General features: G+C 40.6%; 2 protein-coding genes across 4 annotated transcripts in view; one reads left to right on the forward strand and one right to left on the reverse strand.

The window, feature by feature from the left end:
* The window catches only part of ctdp1 (CTD (carboxy-terminal domain, RNA polymerase II, polypeptide A) phosphatase, subunit 1), a 70,568-nt gene extending 63,724 nt beyond the window's left edge, over positions 1-6,844 (reverse strand). Inside the window, exons 1-7 of the mRNA XM_042435560.1 lie at positions 5,738-6,844; positions 3,959-4,042; positions 2,971-3,064; positions 2,402-2,530; positions 2,036-2,186; positions 807-897; positions 221-387 (exon numbers count right to left, since the gene is read on the reverse strand). Of these exons, the coding sequence (XP_042291494.1) occupies positions 221-387; positions 807-897; positions 2,036-2,186; positions 2,402-2,530; positions 2,971-3,064; positions 3,959-4,042; positions 5,738-6,021 (1,000 nt within the window). The 5' untranslated portion in view covers positions 6,022-6,844. The remainder of the gene's footprint in view (positions 1-220; positions 388-806; positions 898-2,035; positions 2,187-2,401; positions 2,531-2,970; positions 3,065-3,958; positions 4,043-5,737) is intronic.
* A 385-nt stretch (positions 6,845-7,229) lies between these two features.
* adck5 (aarF domain containing kinase 5) lies at positions 7,230-18,880 on the forward strand. 3 transcript variants are annotated; one of them, XM_042434674.1, is made up of 15 exons: positions 7,230-7,554; positions 11,142-11,233; positions 11,319-11,468; positions 12,525-12,600; positions 14,534-14,734; positions 14,822-14,962; positions 15,240-15,353; positions 15,435-15,566; positions 15,661-15,744; positions 15,845-15,926; positions 16,009-16,087; positions 16,196-16,287; positions 16,502-16,754; positions 17,649-17,765; positions 17,858-18,880. In XM_042434674.1, exons 2-15 carry the CDS (start codon positions 11,163-11,165, stop codon positions 17,958-17,960), a joined length of 1,695 nt encoding a protein of 564 aa, XP_042290608.1. In that variant the 5' UTR covers positions 7,230-7,554; positions 11,142-11,162; the 3' UTR covers positions 17,961-18,880. The 3 variants fall into 3 exon arrangements, with proteins under 3 accessions (XP_042290608.1, XP_042290607.1, XP_042290609.1); XM_042434673.1 differs by lacking the exon at positions 7,230-7,554 and adding an exon at positions 9,124-9,318; XM_042434675.1 differs by lacking the exons at positions 7,230-7,554; positions 11,142-11,233; positions 11,319-11,468 and having other exon boundaries at positions 12,522-12,600; positions 14,539-14,734.
* Positions 18,881-18,957: the final 77 nt, after the last annotated feature.

Consider the following 18,957-nt stretch of genomic DNA (forward strand, 5'->3'; position numbering starts at 1 on the left):
ACAAGAGCAGTCTGAGAAAACTTGCATGTCAACTTCAGCTATAAGTGCCTCTTACAGGCGAAAGTGCAGGGTACTGGAAACAAATCCTTGGACAGTACATCCTTGGTTGTCCATTTGTCCCTCTGTGTTACATAAACTGTTCAACTACTTGGTCATGATAAGGATTTTTTTTTTCTTTTCTATGGATGCATCAGTTATCAAACATGTGTGGGCACTGTACCTTTCTTGGCCATCTGAGCTTCCCGTGATCCTGGTGGAGCATTGATGTCTCCTGTGCCCTGGAAGTAGATGTATTTCTTCACAGTGATGAGGTTAGGTGCAAACTTCCACACATCCTCTCGGTCGTCGATTATGCAGACCATCGAATCCCCACAAGGGAAAAGGTTCCTGTCGGGAAAATCACACACAAGACGCTAGCAAAACTGCAGATGTTCAAAACCAAGACAGTTTCATTTTCAAACAGACACTTGTGAAGGCACTATTCATCTCTCTCTGACTGTATTACTGCTGTAGTGAGAGATCTTACATCACCATTCCAAATGTTTTCTCTGTGAGAGAGATGTCAGTGGCATTCATTCAAAAGTGACACTGAAAGAATAGTAGATATCAATTTTGCTCATCTACCAACACAGTCACTGAAGATAAAAACTGATTGTACTAGAAATTAGAAATAGACAGTATGAATCATATGATGAAATCCACCAAAACAGAGTAAAAGTCTAGAGAACAGACAGGTGCAGGGTCGCTGCAGACTAAACTGCCAGCAATTGATTTAGTTGTCATCTTTAGCAGACGGCGATTCCCACCTAAGATTCCCCGTCTTGGAGAAAGGATCGATACACTCATCTCTGGAAAGGATGCGATGAGAGAAAAGCTTCTTTTCAGGATCCAGAAAGCCTTAAAAAAAAAGAAGATAGAAGAATACATGAGGATGAAATGATGAAAAAAAGAGGCATATTTGAATGAAAATGTAGCTGCATTTTACAAGGTGAACTTGGGTCTGATTGTGTCATTTCCTCTTCAAGGACAAGATAAGCATTAAACGGCTATTGAAGAAAGTGTATGGAATGTAACTGCACTGCACACAAAATAAGCTGTTTTGCCAAAACCCTTTTTTTGTATATCATTTCTAAGGACATACAATATAAACATAAGCCTAAGAGTTTTTATCCATTTAAAAAAGAAACAAAAAACTTTTGTCTAGTGTGTCTACGACCTTCTCAGTGTGAGCCTCTCTTAGAATCGAGGGTTGAAAACATCTTTAACATCTTCTCAGGCTTTCTCGACAAGAAATACACAGCCTTCGATGAAGGTTTGGATAGAGAGCTACCCCGGCTGGACGAGACAGCCGGACCAAACCATAACAAAAGCTGTCGGTAGCTGAAGCGCTGCTGTGAAAACATGCCGACCTCCCTGCATCAGAGCCAGTAGTAAAATCTAATTCAAAACGCATTAAACATTCATCATATGGAGGCAGAAGAGTACTGGACCAGACTGCCTCTATTGTAAGATGAAAGATCGTAGCCTGAATATGAAAAGGACGGTCTTTAAACGCACCACCTGCACTTTAACATAATCCAACCTTGAATCATAAACCTGCTGAAATATTTTCCACTTAGGATGAAACTAATTGTCAGCTAGCGGCCAAATGCTGGTGAGATGAGCCTGGAGACAGTGAGCTTATCTGCTCTACCTGCCAGTTAACAAGTAACAGCCATAAGATAAAAGGTCATTTTACTGTATATTGCAAAACATAAACTGTTTTAATAAGCAGCTGAAAATGTAAGCACCCCTGCTGCTTGCAAATGAGGTATTTAAGACATTACTGGATGCACAACGGTGAACCAGCACAACCTCAGCTAGAACATAATTATTAGCAGATACTTCCCCCCTATGGACATAGACAGGTGGTACAAGAAGAAGACCCAAAGATGTTTTCCCTAAACTATCAAAATCTAAAAACACTTTGGCTGTTTTTGATATTATTTAATCTGTGTAGAAACTTTATAAGTGCCTGTTATGTGATGTCAATTACCGGCAATGGTGTGTGCATAAAGGCGGCTCCCGAATGTGAAGACATGTAACTCATAGAGTTTGGCAATTTTCTCCAAGAATTCCTTGCAATGTGGGCGTAGTCGTGTGTGGAGCATCGGTTCTCCTCGCCCGAGCTGGAAGTGGAAAATACCCTGGAGGGAATAACAGGAATGTTAATGATGATATAATCAAGGAAGATGCAGATTTAATAATAAAAAAAACTTTAAAGTTAAACATTGTAGCTTAGAAGAACAATTCTGAATCAATCCATGTTAAACCCAGACATGTGTAAACTGTACCAGTAAAAAGGTCTGAGTACTAAAACAAAGATTATTGATAATATCTGAAATGATCCTTATGACATTACCTTATTGGACATACGCTGGCAGTGCTGTTCGGTGGTGTGGATGAGCGTCTGGTCCAGATCCACCATCAGGACCAGCTTTTTGTTCCGGTACAGTCTCTGCTGGTCTTCTCTGCCCAGCTGCTCTGCTTGCTGTTGGGGTGAATGAGAATAATATACCGAATATCAGAAAACAACCACAATAACCACCACTTTATGTTTTTATATGTCCTCTGTGCTTTTTTCCTGTATAATTATTTATTAAGCTTATTTATGTTTATTAGCAGAATTCCACATACAGTTTTACACTTGCAGCTTTTGATTCTTTTAAGCTTTGTAGTTGACTTTTTTCCTCCCAATTCTTTGTGTCTATGTGTTGTCCCGGGTGTGTTATTAGCATGAAAAACCCCTTGTACAATTAAACATTTTCTCAATATACTGTATATTATATTGGAAAAATAATGTAAAGGATGGGGGCACTGTGCTTCCAAGAGTAACACACACACACACAGAGGCTGTTGTCAGGGTATGAATGTGAGGTGAAGCTAACCGTACTGGCCCGGACTTGCAGGTATCTCCACCATATGACTCACCTCTGAGCTGACCATCAACTCAGGCACACTGTGCACCATGGAGACTGTTGCTGTGGAGATGGGAGTTTGCTGGTTCCCATTTGTGCTCTGCAGCCTGAGATGGGAAAAAAAAACAGAAGAGTGGGAGTCATGCATATGTGACTGAGAAGAAAAGCCGCTTTCACAAAGATGCAAATTTGATTTGTTGGGTTTAACAGCTGTTACTGGATTGAGCTGAGGGAAAGTTTGCAGTGAGCTGCCTACAGGCAAAGAGACTCACAGAAACTTCAGCTACAAATAGATTTAGCTGATTATTGCTAGTTCCAACCTACTTAAGATCCTCATGGATTATATATCAATACACCAGATATCCAAATCATCTCTGAGAGCAGCAACACTTCTATTTCACTGTAATACATTTGTACTGTGTAGCTTCATGTCACTGAACTCTGCAAAAAGGTAGAGTAGTGTGGATTCTGACAGCTGTAAATATGACATCTTTATCAAACTGACACCAGGAAGAGTTTAGAGTTTGAACACTTGATCTATAACCTGAGTTGTATTCAGCTCTTTCTGTATGATCTCTGGTGCCATCTGATGGTATTAAATAATACAGAACCCACCATAAATACCTTTGGTCAGATATAATTAGTCAAACTATAGGGCGTAACATCCTCTTAAAAGTAAATTATTTATCGGTTGTAAATTGTTTCCTCGCTGAATGATGTTGAAACATGTAATGTTTACTCTTACATTTCTTTGGCAGGGATGTTTTGGCAGCTCAGTGCACCGTGAAAGGTCAAAGAGTTAAAAGTGTCAAACATCATCTCTCCAATGAACAGGATGGGAAGCAGCAGCCAAATGCTGGTAAATATGAAAGTGGCTGGTAGATTTCAAAAAGCAAAATAATGATGTATCTGTCAGTGGCTGGTTGATGTTCACATTTTTAAAAAGTTTATTCCCCGCCCTGAAAAAGTGTAAACAAGTGATAGTGTTTGCATTTCCTTACTGAGTCAGGTCTTGGCCACATTCAGCGCATAAACCCTTCATCACTATCGGATGGCTACATTCTTCTATTCTGACGATGACGCCCCTGAAAAAACAGAGAAGACAATTTAGTGCAGTTCCAACTTTTCATAAAACCATTAACAGTGCGTTAGTCCCATCTTTTGGCGAGATTCACATTAAATAAACATGTTAAATGACACATTTGCTTTTGTGCAGCCGGTGTAGAAATGCAGTTTATTAAATGATACAAATAATAAACATAGAGCTTGTAGCGCACAGGCTAGCTGTGAGCCTCAAAGCTATGTGTTTGTGATTTGCTTGGATTAACTGGTAATTGAAAAAGTTGTAAATCCACTCAACTAACTATGTCTGCAATTACAGTAACAAGCATGTAACCTGATATAACATTCACAGTTGCTTTGCTTTGTAATTAGGACACCACAGTTCCCACTACTGATGTAAACAAGCCTTTTTATAGCATTGGAAAACATTGCTATGTTGGAAAGAGCTGCTGTGTAACTTAAGTCCATGTATTAAAAGACTTGTTGAATACAAACTTAAGGGGTGGATGCATTATTCGACCGAGCTGGTTTTGAAGCTGCCAACTGCGTCCCCTGTTATTTCAGCTAAGGTTACATGTATTTATTTCACTGTGTCGAGCCAAAAGCAGACAAAAATGTGTCCTAGTGAGCTGCAGTGAATTATATTTCCTGTTATTTTGACATAATATGCAGGCAGAACTCTTCAATTTCCTGGAAACATCAGGCTGGGCCAGTCTCCTACCTGTCAACCTACAAAGCTGCTGTCAAGCCAAACAAAACACTGCACGTGGGTTTGCCTTCAAAATAAAAGCGTAAAACTGTTTGGCATGTTTGCTTGTTTGTCAAAATGACAAAATAAAAGATATTCTACAATATTCTTACATTCTCCATACACTTGGTCTTTGTTTCCAGCTAGATTATTACAACTACTACAATCAAATTCAACTGTTTTCCTTAAAGACCCCCTCCAGACATGTTTTAAGGTCTCTGTAAAACACTCTATTTTGAATAATGTGTGTCTGCTATGGTTTATCCACCAAAAAAAGTTAGATTCTATTGCTAAAATTCTCAAAATGACATCTCATCCTTCTCCCTCATTAAAAATCCCAGAATCTGGGAAAATGCAAATATATTTCACCTCAAAAGTTTAACTGTTGGACACAAGACGTCTCCTACTTCACTGTAAAGTTCAGTCTCAGTGTTTGTGGACTGGAGGCTTCAAGTTTCCACATCACACTTGTATAAGATGAATATTGGACCAGTATTGGCTCCAGGCTAGTTGTGAGGTCACAAATCATGCTCGTAGGTGCGTCCCTTAAGATCAGACTTTCAAAGATCACAGAGAAACTTTCAACTTTCCGCAGATGAGTGTTAAAACAGCCTTCTAACGTCAAACTCTGTACATGCATCATTCTGCACAGTGAAGCTCAAACATTCAACTGTAGGAACAAGAAGAAAAATGTATTTTGAGTGGAAGGGGACTTAAAAAAAAGTTTTATTTTGAAGGTCCTGACCAGAACTGTGCTTGTTTATTTTGAGCAACTTGACAATTGTGGACGTTAACTTAGCACCTACACTTAGCAACGTTAGCTTGTTAGCTAGCTAGCATAACATTGCGGGTGAAGTGTGCAACTCGCAAAGCTGAACCGACACTACAGCTGACATGTTGTCTGTAGCCTCTCCAGGCAGGGGGCAAGTGCAGCTCACATTAACGAGCTATAGCAGGCAGAGTGACTCACCCAGGGGGTATGACTTGTCCAAGTTGACAGCATAGCTCCTTGACTACTCCAGCACGGTCCGACTTCACCTTCCTCTCTGGCAGCCTGGCAGCCCCCTTCTCCTCCGGAGATATGGGAGCACAAAGTGCGAGCACGGAGTCCACGTTAACAAGGGATCCGGGTTTCACTTTCCACTCCAGGAGCCGTAGAGGGAGAGCCCCGGACGGCCAGCAGATATCTGCCACCTGCACCACGGGCCCCTCCGCTGCTGCACCGCCGCCAGAGTCTGCAGGGGGATCCTCCATGCTCCGCACTTTCCCCAAAAAAACTCTTTAGTTTGTCGCGACGGTCCTCTCACAACGTATCCACTAGACCCCGCAGTGCCCCGTGAATCATTAAAACTTGCAAAATAACCTGCATCAAGGAGAAATAAAACAAAAGTGCTGCCGTAGCTAGCTTGTACAGTCAGCTATGTTCGCTCTTCCCGCCCGTAAAAGATTTTTTTTTTCCTAGGACGGCGAAGTCACGACCCGCCCTACTCTGCCTCTGATTGGTTTACCCTGATATTCGTACACTAATCCTAACCAATCTCATTCCTCATGCCTAAATCTAACCAACCCAACCAACGAATGCAACGAGTACTAGCCAATCAGAGGCAGAGTCGTGCGGGTCATGAGTTCGCCATCCTAGGAAAAAACAATTTGGCCTCACGTAAACAGGAAAGCGCAACACTGCAGCTACCGCATCCGGTAGACTATCGCCAACCTAGATGAGAAAACACGCTTTCAACTCTGGTTTCCAAATATAACACCTCATTGAACACCAGCGCTATGGTTAATTGAAACGTTACCATTGTTGTAAAAACTTCAGTTTCCCTCCATTTAATATCTAATGATTACACTGATAAATGTGAGTGCGTGTCGTTATGGATAACGCATAACCTACATGTGGTTTTACACGAGGCTGAAGTCAGCTTCTGATTCGAAGTTCATAGAAAAGTTAAGGGAAAACGTAAATATTATATTATAATATGTAGCAGCTGATTCTCCATTTTTTCACCACTTACACTCATGAGAAAGTGTTAGACTTCGTAGCAAAAGCCTTAACGCAATCCATCCTCAGATTTGTGAAACCTTTTATTTTGATTATGAAAACAACAAAAAAGGCGATTTTACTGATATTTCTCCACCAAGACCACATTAGACCAGGTCCAGATCGAAAACCACTACACTTAGACGCGTCAAATTTTAATAATAATAATAACAATCTAGTCCAGATTTGACAAGTCTAAGTGTAGTGGTTTTTGATCTGGACCTGGTTCAATGTGGTCTGGGTGGAGAAATATCAGTGAAATCACCCTTTTTCTGTTTTATGTGACCCGCTCCCTGTTTAGATATAAAGGGCTCATCCAAGGTAACAAAAACACAACGATTCTTATTTTCGGATGATTATACACTAATTAAAACATAATTATGAATATTATATTCCATTTCTGCCAAGTCCGCTTCGCTAGATGCCACTAAATTCTGCAAACTGGACCTTTAAATCGAATGAGAAGCTAACTTCAGTGTCGTTGTTTTCTTTCCTGAAACTGAGCCATTTTACAACCGTTATTCTGAAGGTTTACTCCCTTTCCGGTCACGCTAAATCTGGCGAGCTTGTTAAGACAGCAACGCACATGCGACGCAGTATCCAAGTGTCATATTATCAACATAAATCCCAACTAAATGAGGCTGCAATGGAAAAACCCAAGACATCCAAACTTTTGTTGTTTGTTTTCCCCCTGCCACTTTCCACAGGGCTTGAGATGAGGACCATGGGATCTAGAGCCACCTGATGTAAGATGATGTAACAGAGAAATAATAATACACTAATGTCCCATGTGTCACAGTCGGTTGAACAGGCTTGTTTGCCTCATTCGTGCATCATTTACAACTCTAATGTGAGCAGGCTCTCTCTACGCGATGCTCCCACACAGATTAAAGTGCGCTGTAGAAAAGTTAGAGGTCATACTGTGTAAATTACATTTCTGACCCTCAAGGTCATATTAGTTTTAAATTATTTTTTGTGCTTTGCAAGACGGTTAATAATGGTCTTTATAGGTTGACGTTAGGATGAATGGATGGAGGAGGAGACATGAAAAACAAGTGAATAGACATCTCGGACAAAAAAGCATGCCTCGCTCGGACCACTCCGGATGATCGATGACGTTTTGTTTGATACCTCCTACCAGAGAGTCCGCCATCAAGATGCATCACCGTCCAGTCCGCATGTCCGCCCGGTGCTAAAAAAAAAGTGCACCTTCTGGTAACATGGGAGGAGGTATTACTGTGGCCAGTAAAAGTACAAGGTTTATATTCCATACATAACTGATAAGAGTCACAGTACTGACAATTACTGGCCCCTCAGATCCCGTTGGGTTGAAGCTCCTTTAATTAGTCTCACTGAATGTTATTAAAGATTTTTCAGAATTTAAAATCCCCCTCCACTCAGACACGTTTTGCTTTTTGTTACCTCTCTTGGATGTTTGGTCTTCACTGTGCATGATGATTATCGTGCAGAGTTTTCTTTTTTACCAAAGTTTCTCACCTTAAATCTGAGTTTAAGACGTGTACCTACCTACTACTTACACAAGTGTGATGTCTAGTACACATACACTGAGGAGAATGGACTTTTCAGCGAAGTAGGAGATGTCTGAATGATTTTGCTATCCATGGATTATTTTTTTATACCGGGAAAAGGAGTTTAGAATCGATGCGTTATGACTTTATTGTCAGTTTACACTGAAATTCATTCTGTGTCCTTAGGCAGTAAACTTACACATGACGCTTTTCATAGACATACAAAACATGTCAAACAGTCATGACAATCATACATATCACATCATATCCTCTTGATTCAGATCTCAGATAGCAGCACACTGATTTTGGTTTAACAATCAACACATTATTACTCCAAGCAGAGTATTTCTATGTCTTAAAGAGATCTTTTAGTGATCACAAACATCACAGCAGGAGACAAGTGTATAGAAACTGATGGAATCCATGTAATAATTAATGAATGAATGAATTTACCACATAAGGAAAAATTTAAACTTAATTGAAATGGAACTGTTAATTGGCACACCATTCAATGATTTAGGATTTTTTTACTGATGATTTTTAATTGCATAATTAAATATATTTAAACTGTAATGACTCACTTAGCTGTATAGTGTTTGTTTGAATGAATCAATTAATCTAAAGATAATAATTATTTTACAATTCAGAAGACTGTTTATGCCATTTATTACGATGGCACACTGCAAGAACAATCTCTTCGCGGCGTCTGGACTGAACAATGATAAATAAATAAACCTATGCACATTGAACAAGATTTAAGCGAAACCGGAAAAGCGCGGCAGGGCATCCTCTTGTACTTACTCTTCGGCCAAACCTATAGGAGGCAGGCATGCTAGTAACTAGCTGTCGATTAATTAAGGAGGTGATAGGTTACCAGTAACCGGCTACATCGTGCATAGGAAGGACACTTTGGATATTATTCGTCACTGTGAACAGAGCTGTGTTAACCCGGGAAGCATGACAGGGGACACCTCCAGAGCGGTAAATGAACGACATTTCTAAATAATATATAGCACGGTTTGATAGTAGCGTCAACTGAAGTTAGCCGGATGACCAATGGCTAAAGTTAGCCGTAATTAGCTGGTCATTTTAGCAACAGTTACTAACACAAGACTCATGTAAGGTATTAAAGAGGCGAAGCTGCATTTTTTGAGTATGATTCTTTGACATTGGTGTGTCCAAACTTTTGACCGGTACTATGTTTGTCAAGGTTGCTTAGCTGTATTTCACATTTTTTCCATTTCTGTTGGCAGCTATAACTTTACTGCTACTTTGAGGGGTGACAGCAAAATGTTCCATTACATTAATTAATAATCACATACTCTACGTATAATGTTAGTGTTTGTAAGATTAGACCAAACAACCCTGACTATATCTCTTCATTCATGGCTGTGTCATTGATAGTGGTGATGGGAAACAGTCTTCAGAAAAGTGATGTTCTGCTCAGTGTGTGAGGGACGGAGGGTTTGTTTGATATTGCTGCACTCAGGTCCCTGACATCACTGCTATCTGTAAATCATCTTGTCAGCAGTGGACACATTTTGTCCCTCAGATGCAGACTAAAACAACAAAGAAAGTACTCCGGCTGGTCATATTGGCCTTGATGCAGACCTCCTCCTCCTCCTCCTCCTCCTCCTCCTCTTCCTGCCTTCCCAACACACTCTCTCTCTCACACACACACACATATACATATAAAGGCCCTGTTCAGTCATTAACATGTGTCTGATCCTGTCACATTATATCACATAGTTTTGTGCTGTCACTCAAACATACTATCAGGGTCTGTCTCATGTAGCAAGCCTGACATTAGCAGGATGTCTGGTGATAACTGGCTCCCCACAACTATCAGTGACAGTCAGTCAGGTAGTAGATCTCAGGATGGTTATTGTCAACTCAGTGACCCACACTTTCATCAAACAACCATAAAGAATAAGTAACATGTTACACAAACATATCAGAGCTGTTAAAGCTTAAGGTTTAGGGGGGCAAGGTTGAACTCTTACCTTTGGGATTATAAATAATTAGTCAATTTGTCCATTAATCAATGAACAGAATAATAACTGGCGACTACTTTGATCATCTTAGTAATTGTTTTGAGGGATTCTTTTCAAGCAAAAATGCTTAGTTTCAGCTTCTCAATCATTAGGGTCACCATTGGCTGCTTTCCAGATTAATCATTGATGAAAATAATCACTAGTTGCAGCCCAATTTTGGGGAAATGGGCAGCTCCTAAAAAGCGACAGGATTTTAAAACAACTGAAAAAATTAAATGGAGAAAGCAGTATGGGATTTTTTTAAACCAAGGCTGCGGTTAAGTAGACTGTAAAGGGGGATTATGGGAAGCAGAATTACCAACAAATGTGCCCTCTTAACAAACTGAACAATCTAGATGATAATAACACTGAAACGTTTTCTGCTGAAGAGAGAAGGAAATGGCAGATAGTAAACGGGAGCGTGAATTGTTTTATTGTAGCCAGGTAGGTCATTCTCACCCAGTTATCAGGCCTAATAATGGATGCAGTGTTGTAAAATGATTAATGCTGTAAGTCATGACTGTCTGGAAATGCAATGATTTTCAAAGTCTGCAGGCTTTTTGCATGCTTGGAGTTATTATTGCGTACATACCGTGATCCAGACCATGTCTACAGTTCCAGTTAAAATTGTATGTCAATCAGTCAATTGCTCAAGTTTATTTGTCACATGCAAATGAAGAATCAGCTTTTTGTTTTTTTGGTTAGATAAAAGAATGAGCTTCAGCTGTGAAGCAGGAAAGGGTTTTCATGCAGCGCTTGTCTTCTCTCTAGTTAAGGTTATGTCTCCATCACATGGCTCTGCTCCGGAGATATCCGCATCCTGGCTCATCACTCCAAAAAACCAGATCCTTCAGCTCAATCAGGTATCAAATACCAGCCAGAACACAGATGACTCTGTCCACAAAGATATTGCTGTCTTGATGAAATAGGATTGTTTCCTCCTTTCAGGGAAGGTAAGCGCAGAGGGCTGTTATGGAAGACACTTGTTGGCGTCACTGTCGGCGTGCCTGTGGCGTTGGGTGTCCAGTACGCTGTGTCAGAACCGAGAGAGAGGAGGAAGATGAGGATCGTGATTGAAGGATTTGGTCGGTTCTGCAGGTTTGTCAGATGTACCATATCAGTGTTTTTGAGCAGTGGTTGTAAAGTGAATGCTGCTCTTCAAAAAGTTGGATGAGCTGGTCTATCTGTGGACTCACAGTACTACTCACGACACACCCACTTGGTTAGATTTAGGCATGAGGAGGGGGATGGTTAGGGTTATGGTAAGAACATCGTGGGGGTGTCGTCTAAGTCTGCAAGACTGCAATCAGACCCTTCTCCTCCTCTGTCAGGAAATCTGCCATGTTTTTGTACTGGCCTGTGCTGTTTCCTGATTGGCTGAAGAGAAATGGCTACTTCCTTATGTTCTGAAACTGCACTTGGCGATTTGACATAGTAGGTCTTTTGAAACCCTAGGCAATGGCTCCAGATGCTCAGCAACTAACCAGTTCACACCACTGCAGTTTTCTTTGCAACATTCTAAAACCGTTTCATCTTGTTGTGAATCGTTGATCTGAACTAGTCTTTCAAATGATCCAGTCAGTTTTCATCCAGCGAATTTGGGCCTTCTAACAGTTTGTTAATCTGTGTGCTCAAACCATGAGTCTAATTTCATGTGTTTCAGCATTGTTACTAGTTTTATTATGCTTTAAATTGTGCACCACACTATTCACAAATTTTAGTGTTCAAGTGACATATTAAATTCCACGTTGTCTGGTTCCACTAACATCCAAAGTTGAGTTGATCATCTCAGTTATCTACGTGTTCTCATTTAAAATCATACGTCTATCAACATATTTCATTAGCCCCCTAAGAAAAAGTGTCATTTGTGTCTGAAAATGAGTTTATGTATCTATGAAGAACAGCTTCCTGTTTGAAGTGTAGCTGAACTGAAAGAGTTTCTCTCCCTCCAATGAATTTCCAGCAGACTAGATGTTACAAGGCATACTGCAGCCCTTTCAGTCCATACTGAGGTGAATCTCTGGGTTTTTAAATGCACTTGGAGTGACCATCATTTACCACAAGCGTTGCCAAAACAGATGGCTCGCATTCCCTGCTGGTGTTCAATTAAACCCTTTTGGAGTCTCAGTGAGCTTCTTATCTGTGTGTCCTCAGATCTCTCTCTGTGGGAATCTTTATTTCTGTGGATTACTGGTGGACCACCAATGTGGCTCTTCGTGGCCTAGATGAGGTAAGTTCAATGTGATGAAAAGGGGTCGGGGTAGGTTTGGTCACTATGACTCTGGCTGGAGCTCTTTGAAATCCTGAATGTGACCACTGGTCTGATTTTGATAATATGTGGAGGGATGGTGTATCTCTTCATTGTACTTCGGCACTTTAATGTTAATTCAGTTAGCCTAACGTAGCATTTTAATTAAGTAAACTCAAATGTCTTTTGAGTGTCGCCAAACACATGTTGAACCCTAATGATGCCAGTATACTGCAACAGAAACACTGGTCAGAAGTGTTGAACAGTGACTGAAAACCCCTTTCCCCACACGTCTGACATTAACATTTGATGCGACTGCGTCCAACAATTTCTATAACTTTTCAACTTCACGCACTGATTGGTGAGGACTTAAACGCACAATATGTAATTTCTGCCACTAGGGGTCTCTCTATCAAAACAATAACAAAAGAAAGAGTTTGATGTCATGAAGTAGTGTGGGATCATGGGAGTTGTTGTGTTCATTGTCAAACAACCACCATTGCCATCATTACAGTCAGCTTTTCCCAGTTAGGATTACTTCAGTGTTCATTGTTTATGAGGTTTTTACCGAGAGCTGAATTATCCACAGAGGTCTCCTCCTCTCCAAACCAAAAAAAACCTGGTGATTAAAACAGGTAAAAACACTGTATAAAGCAGTTTCATGTTAAAAATCATTGTTTCTCTGATGCTGTTCAGCGGACACAGGACGTAAGGAGGGGCTAACGTTTGTTCAGATAGTTTCTCTGACAACTTAAGATCCAGACATTCAAGAGATTTTCACTGGGAGCAGAATTATCTGCAGAGGTCTCCACCTCACCAAAACAAACGTACATGGGGATTACAACCAGTAACAACATTGAATAAAGCAGTTTCACATTAAAAATTAGTGTTTCTCCGATGCTGTTTGGCAGACACAGAACGTTCAGGAGGGGCTGCTAGCCAAGCTGCTGCTAAAGTTTGCTCAGCTTGTTTCTCTGATAACTAAGATCTAGATGTCCGATGACTAAAATCCTTCATCCGGTTGAAAGATATACTTAACAACGACCAAGATCTAAAAAGTTTATCATAAAGATGTGGCTTAAAGCCGAATAAAAGTCAATTTATGACAGTTTCTGGCGGGCAACCACAATGCTGGCATATTGTCTTGTACGTGTACTCTTTGGTAGACGCCATTGTGGCAAACAGCCACAATGCAGACGCATGCGCACAAAATGATCACCATCTTGTGTGCGTATACTCTTTGAAGAGGGGGTATGACGCCATTGACAGGCAACCAAATGAAACAGACCGTTACCTTGATTTAAAATTATGGCATTTGGGATAATGTAAGTACACAGCTGAACAAAATATATAACATAGGTCTAGTTGTTTTTAGACATTTTAATTCAGAATAATTAGTTACATATTATAGCTTTAAACTTCTCTCTCTCGAGCTCTCGTTTTTCATCATTTACACAACTATTTCTGTCACTTTTCACGTGTACAGACAAGTGCAACACTATGAATGCCCTCCAGGAGAGACTGTCTGAAAATGTGCGCCGTTATCCCCGTATTTAAATCATTACCGCAGTGTGTTTCCCCCACCTGAAAGGTTCCTGTGCAATGTCTGATTTTGGGCTGTCCCAGAGGAAATTTGACAATCAGTAGAGAAATTTTGTGAAAATTCTGGTCATCAGTCAAATATGGTGGCTTTAGATTGTCATGTTTGACATAGTAAAACATGGGCAGGATGCAACTTAGCTGTAAGTTGCAAGCCTCTGCATTTAGTCAATAGTTTCATCAGTGCTCCCTGAGGTAATTAATTATTAACAAACATTGTACCTAGGGTGGTGGACTTGTTGCTTGTGATTTTCTGTCACTGTGGGTGTTGACACTGTGTGGACAGTCATGTCTTACTGCTGTCCTCCCCTGCTAGAGCAGCCCATCCTACTTGGCCCAGATGTCAGCTTGCCACCAGAGGGCAGCAGAGTGCATGGTGGACGGAGCCATAAGGAACGGAGGAATATACATCAAACTCGGCCAAGGTCTTTGTTCCTTTAACCACTTGCTACCCCCCGAGTACATCCGCACCCTGCAAATACTGGAAGACAAGGCCTTGAACAGGAGGTACAAAGAGGTGAGAACTGCAACACAAACAAGGCACATAGTTCAGCCGGAGAGGACAGCTTGAAATTTCTCAGGATCGTGTTTGTGTCTGCAACAGGTGGATGCTCTCTTCCAAGAAGACTTCAACAAAAGCCCAGAGCAGCTTTTTAAGAAGTTTGATTATGAACCCATTGCTGCTGCCAGCTTGGCCCAGGTTCATAAGGCAGAACTCTTTAATGGAACATCTGTTGCTGTGAAGGCAAGTACTAATTTCCAGACCAAAGTCAGTATTATCAATCATTTATTATTTTTACCAGCTTTTTGATCTGACACAGCACTCCTAGAGCATGAAGGGTCATAATGAACACCACATCAGACTTGTGTTAAGTCACACCCCTTGTTTTTGGGCAACAGCATTACCAACCACCTGGAAAATATATCGCCTTATATTACACTGACTATCAGTATGAGGGAAACATCTTCTGGAACCTACATGAACAGAAAGTTCAGCATAATCATTTTTGTCGTCCACACAGGTGCAGTACATTGACCTCAGAGATCGGTTTGATGGTGATATCCGAACATTGGAGATCCTATTGGATATCGTTAAGTTCATGCACCCCAGCTTTGGGTTCCGATGGGTCCTCAAGGTAAGAAAAATGGTGATATTTCTCGCTCAACCTACTGTACAGTTTAAGCTTGGGAGAATGATGTACTTGTAATTGTTGTAGGACTTGAAGGGAACATTAGCTCAAGAGCTGGACTTTGAGAACGAGGCCAGGAATTCTGAGCGGTGCGCCAAGGAGCTGAACCACCTCAAATTCATTGTTGTACCAAAAGTCTTTTGGGAACAAACTAGTAAGGTGAGGTTTGTTATTTATGGTTCAAAATAATTGAGTGTCCATACTTTCTCTTTGGCTAAAAGCTTCCTCATGTTTTATTCTCCCCAATTCAAAGAGAGTGTTGACGGCAGAGTTTTGCAACGGCTGCAAAATCAACAATGTGGAAGAAATTAAAAGACAAGGACTAAGTTTGAAAGATGTAAGTTGAGGCACTCTGCACAACAAATCACACTTAGAGTGGATTGTTATCATAGAAACGCTGTCCGAATGAAATGCCTCAAGAAATGTTTGTGTTTCAGACTGCTGATAAACTGATCCGAGCATTTGCTGAGCAAATATTCTACACTGGTTTCATCCATGCTGACCCTCATCCTGGGAATGGTAGGTACATAGTGTGTGTGTATGATGCTCTCTTGGACTGTTTTTTTTAAATCAACTTAAATAAATGTTTCTGTGTTTGCAGTTCTAGTGAGACAAGGTCCAGATAACAAGGCAGAGTTGGTGCTCTTGGACCATGGCTTATACGAATATCTTAGCCAACAGTAAGATTCGGATGACTCCCGTTTATTGAAAACCTTTTGAAAAACTATCGACTGGCTATTATGGCTGATGACCTAATAGTGTTCAATATCTGTCACCTTTGACCTTAGTGACAGAATGGCCCTTTGTAAACTGTGGAGGTCCATAGTCCTGCGAAATGAGGCAGCAATGGAGAAGTACTCCAATGCCCTTGGAGTCAAAGGTGAGGACAATCAACTTCATTCATTCATTAGTATTGATTTCTATTATAGCAAGGCTTTTGTACCACAAAAATACAGTATTTAATTAGATTTGATAAAGACACTAACAGAATGACCAAACTGGGTAAAAAAAAAAGGGGTAAAATATAAACAATGAAATATGGGCAGGGCAGCTGAAATGTAACAATTAAATTTCTTACCTAATTTGCTCTGCAGAGTACTTCCTCTTCTGCGAGATGCTGCTGCAGCGACCAATCAACATGCGGGAGTTGGGTCTGTCCAACATCCTGAATCGGGAGGAGACAACCTACATGCGCAAAATGGCCATCAACCGCTTTGACAGCGTCATGCAGGTGCTGAAGTCGATGCCCAGGCCGATGCTGCTGGTCTTCCGCAACATCAACACAGTCCGAAGCATCAACATCACTCTGGGCGCTCCGGTAGACCGCTACTTCGTCATGGCCAAGAGGTCAGTGCAGCCAAAAATAACTGACCTACATGCTGAGATTTTCAACTTTTACAAATTTGTTACCTGTAGTTTTGAAAGAAAACCTGTTCATCCATTAAAATTGCAACACACTCCTCACCCTTTCCTAAACCTACAACTGAAGCATGGAATACAAGTTCCAACATGTTGCATCAATAATTAATGGGCACTTTGACATCTGGTGGAAGAACTTACTGAGTACCTATTACCTGTACTGGGGTTTTTAAGCATCCGGGGGGGACATTAACACTTACACATAGTGCATATTTGATGAGCTTATTCCATTCGAGTCTGTATTTTTAGACTCAGAATTTTTTTTATTGACAAACTATAAGCCAACACAATATCTTGAGCATTACTTCCTGGCAGTGTGGAGAAGGCTTTGAAACAGCACTTAGACCTTCATGTTGCAAAATAAAAATCTCAAAAAGTCCAAGTGAACTGTTAACTGTGTTAAGTAAACTATGGACAATTAAACAAAAAAAACAAACAAAAAAAATCAGTTCCTTTGGTCTTTGGTCTGGTCAAACGGTGCGTTGAGGAGCTGATTAGTGTTTCGGTATTTTCTCAGCAAACATTGTCCAACAGAAGTCAGACAGCACAAATTATTTTTTTATAAGTCTTCCAGCTGTTTGTAACAGCAGTGGTGCTAGTATGAGCCAAGACACCTCAAACCAGTCTCACCCTGTTAGCTTGCATTGTTACCTGATGAGTAATGTTGGCCGGTGTCATGTGGACGCACTGTCAAAACATTTCAGTGACAGAGTAATGTGTTATCTACAAGTTTGAGACCAAAATCAGACCAAAGTGTGTTGCTGAATGATAAGTTACCAGCATAGTTAGGTTCACATTCTTGACATCCTTCTTGGCTTTCAGTGCGGTGCGAGGCTGGGGCAAGATCCAGGCAGAGAGGGTGGGGATGCTGCCCAGGTTCTGGATCTTCCGCTGGGTGCGGACAACATATGAGAGCTTCAAGTTTGAGCTGGCTTTGAGGTAAGAACTCATTGAGTTTCCGAAAGCAGTGCTGTTAATATTTACTTTTTTGTGACCAGAACCACTGAAAATGAATTTTGACTCCCTCGCAGATGGGAGATAGCAACAATGAATCTCACGCGTTCCTTCCTGAACCTGCTGTCGTACTTTGGTCTCATATCTCTGGACGCAGACATGTACGAGTACCTGAGGTAGTGCACAGCTCTCCAACACTTTTTGAAGAAACAAAGAATATGGACATTTTCCAAGTTAAGCACAAGTTAATGCAAGCCAACCACTAGACAACAAGGAGCCTTTCACCACTGAAGCGGCTCCGAGTCCTGCTAGTAATGGTGCTACTCGAGTGTATGTGTGTGTGCACTGTTTCAACACCAAATCATATCCTGAACTGATGATGTTTTGAAAATGGCTTACAATATATTACAATGCAGGACCGTAAAGCACCAAACCCACTCCACTATAGACTCCCAGAGGCCAATGTTTCACAATACACAACAACCCCACAGACCACTGTAATGGTTTTATTTAAATTAAGAAAATTACTTTTATTTTTTTTTAGTATTAATTCAATTTGTTTTAGTGTAATCTTAGTAGAGCAAATCTTTTTGAAATCCAAATGATTAAAGTATATGTATCATCCTGGCTTAATACATCAACTGGAGTCATTGTACTCCATGAGTGATGTGTAGTAATTGTACATTGGCTGTAAAATGAAGCTAACACCACGTCTTGCTGCATCTCCACTGCGATGACATTAAATGTAAAAAAAAATGTTTAAAAGAAAATCTCTATGGTTTCCAGTGAAATATTTCAGTGCTTCAAGAAACTGCAGCTTTATTGACAGCAGTACAGTGAATGTTAATCTGTCATGTGAAGAATTGATATTAATGTGTGTGTGTGTGATGAACCATTTCAGTTTAGTGTTGCTTTGATGAAGGCTACTGCAAACAGAAAGCTGTTGGGTGTTTGGGTCCCAATTCCCCTGAGATCAGAAGTTATTGCTTTTCAAGTGTGAGCACACTCTTTGCAGGTCAGAAGAACGGTCCAGTACCACCTAACCAAATGTTTTTAAATTATTTTAACAATGTTAATAAAATGTTCTACCTCCTTTTTAATGCATCCCTGTCCTTTTTACTTTAAGCTCAATATGAAATTAAAAACACACAGGCTTGTGTATTTTTGCTGATTTTTC

Source organism: Thunnus maccoyii, chromosome 15, assembly GCF_910596095.1.
Source record: "Thunnus maccoyii chromosome 15, fThuMac1.1, whole genome shotgun sequence".
Lineage (NCBI taxonomy): Eukaryota > Metazoa > Chordata > Actinopteri > Scombriformes > Scombridae > Thunnus > Thunnus maccoyii.

Coding starts and splice junctions, on each gene's coding strand:
- adck5 (XM_042434673.1), top strand. CDS start 9,295: ATGACAGGGGACACCTCCAGAGCG. Junction 15,567..15,660: donor TTTGGGAACAAACTAGTAAG/GTGAGGTTTGTT, acceptor CCCAATTCAAAG/AGAGTGTTGACGGCAGAGTT. Junction 16,755..17,648: donor TACTTCGTCATGGCCAAGAG/GTCAGTGCAGCC, acceptor CTTGGCTTTCAG/TGCGGTGCGAGGCTGGGGCA.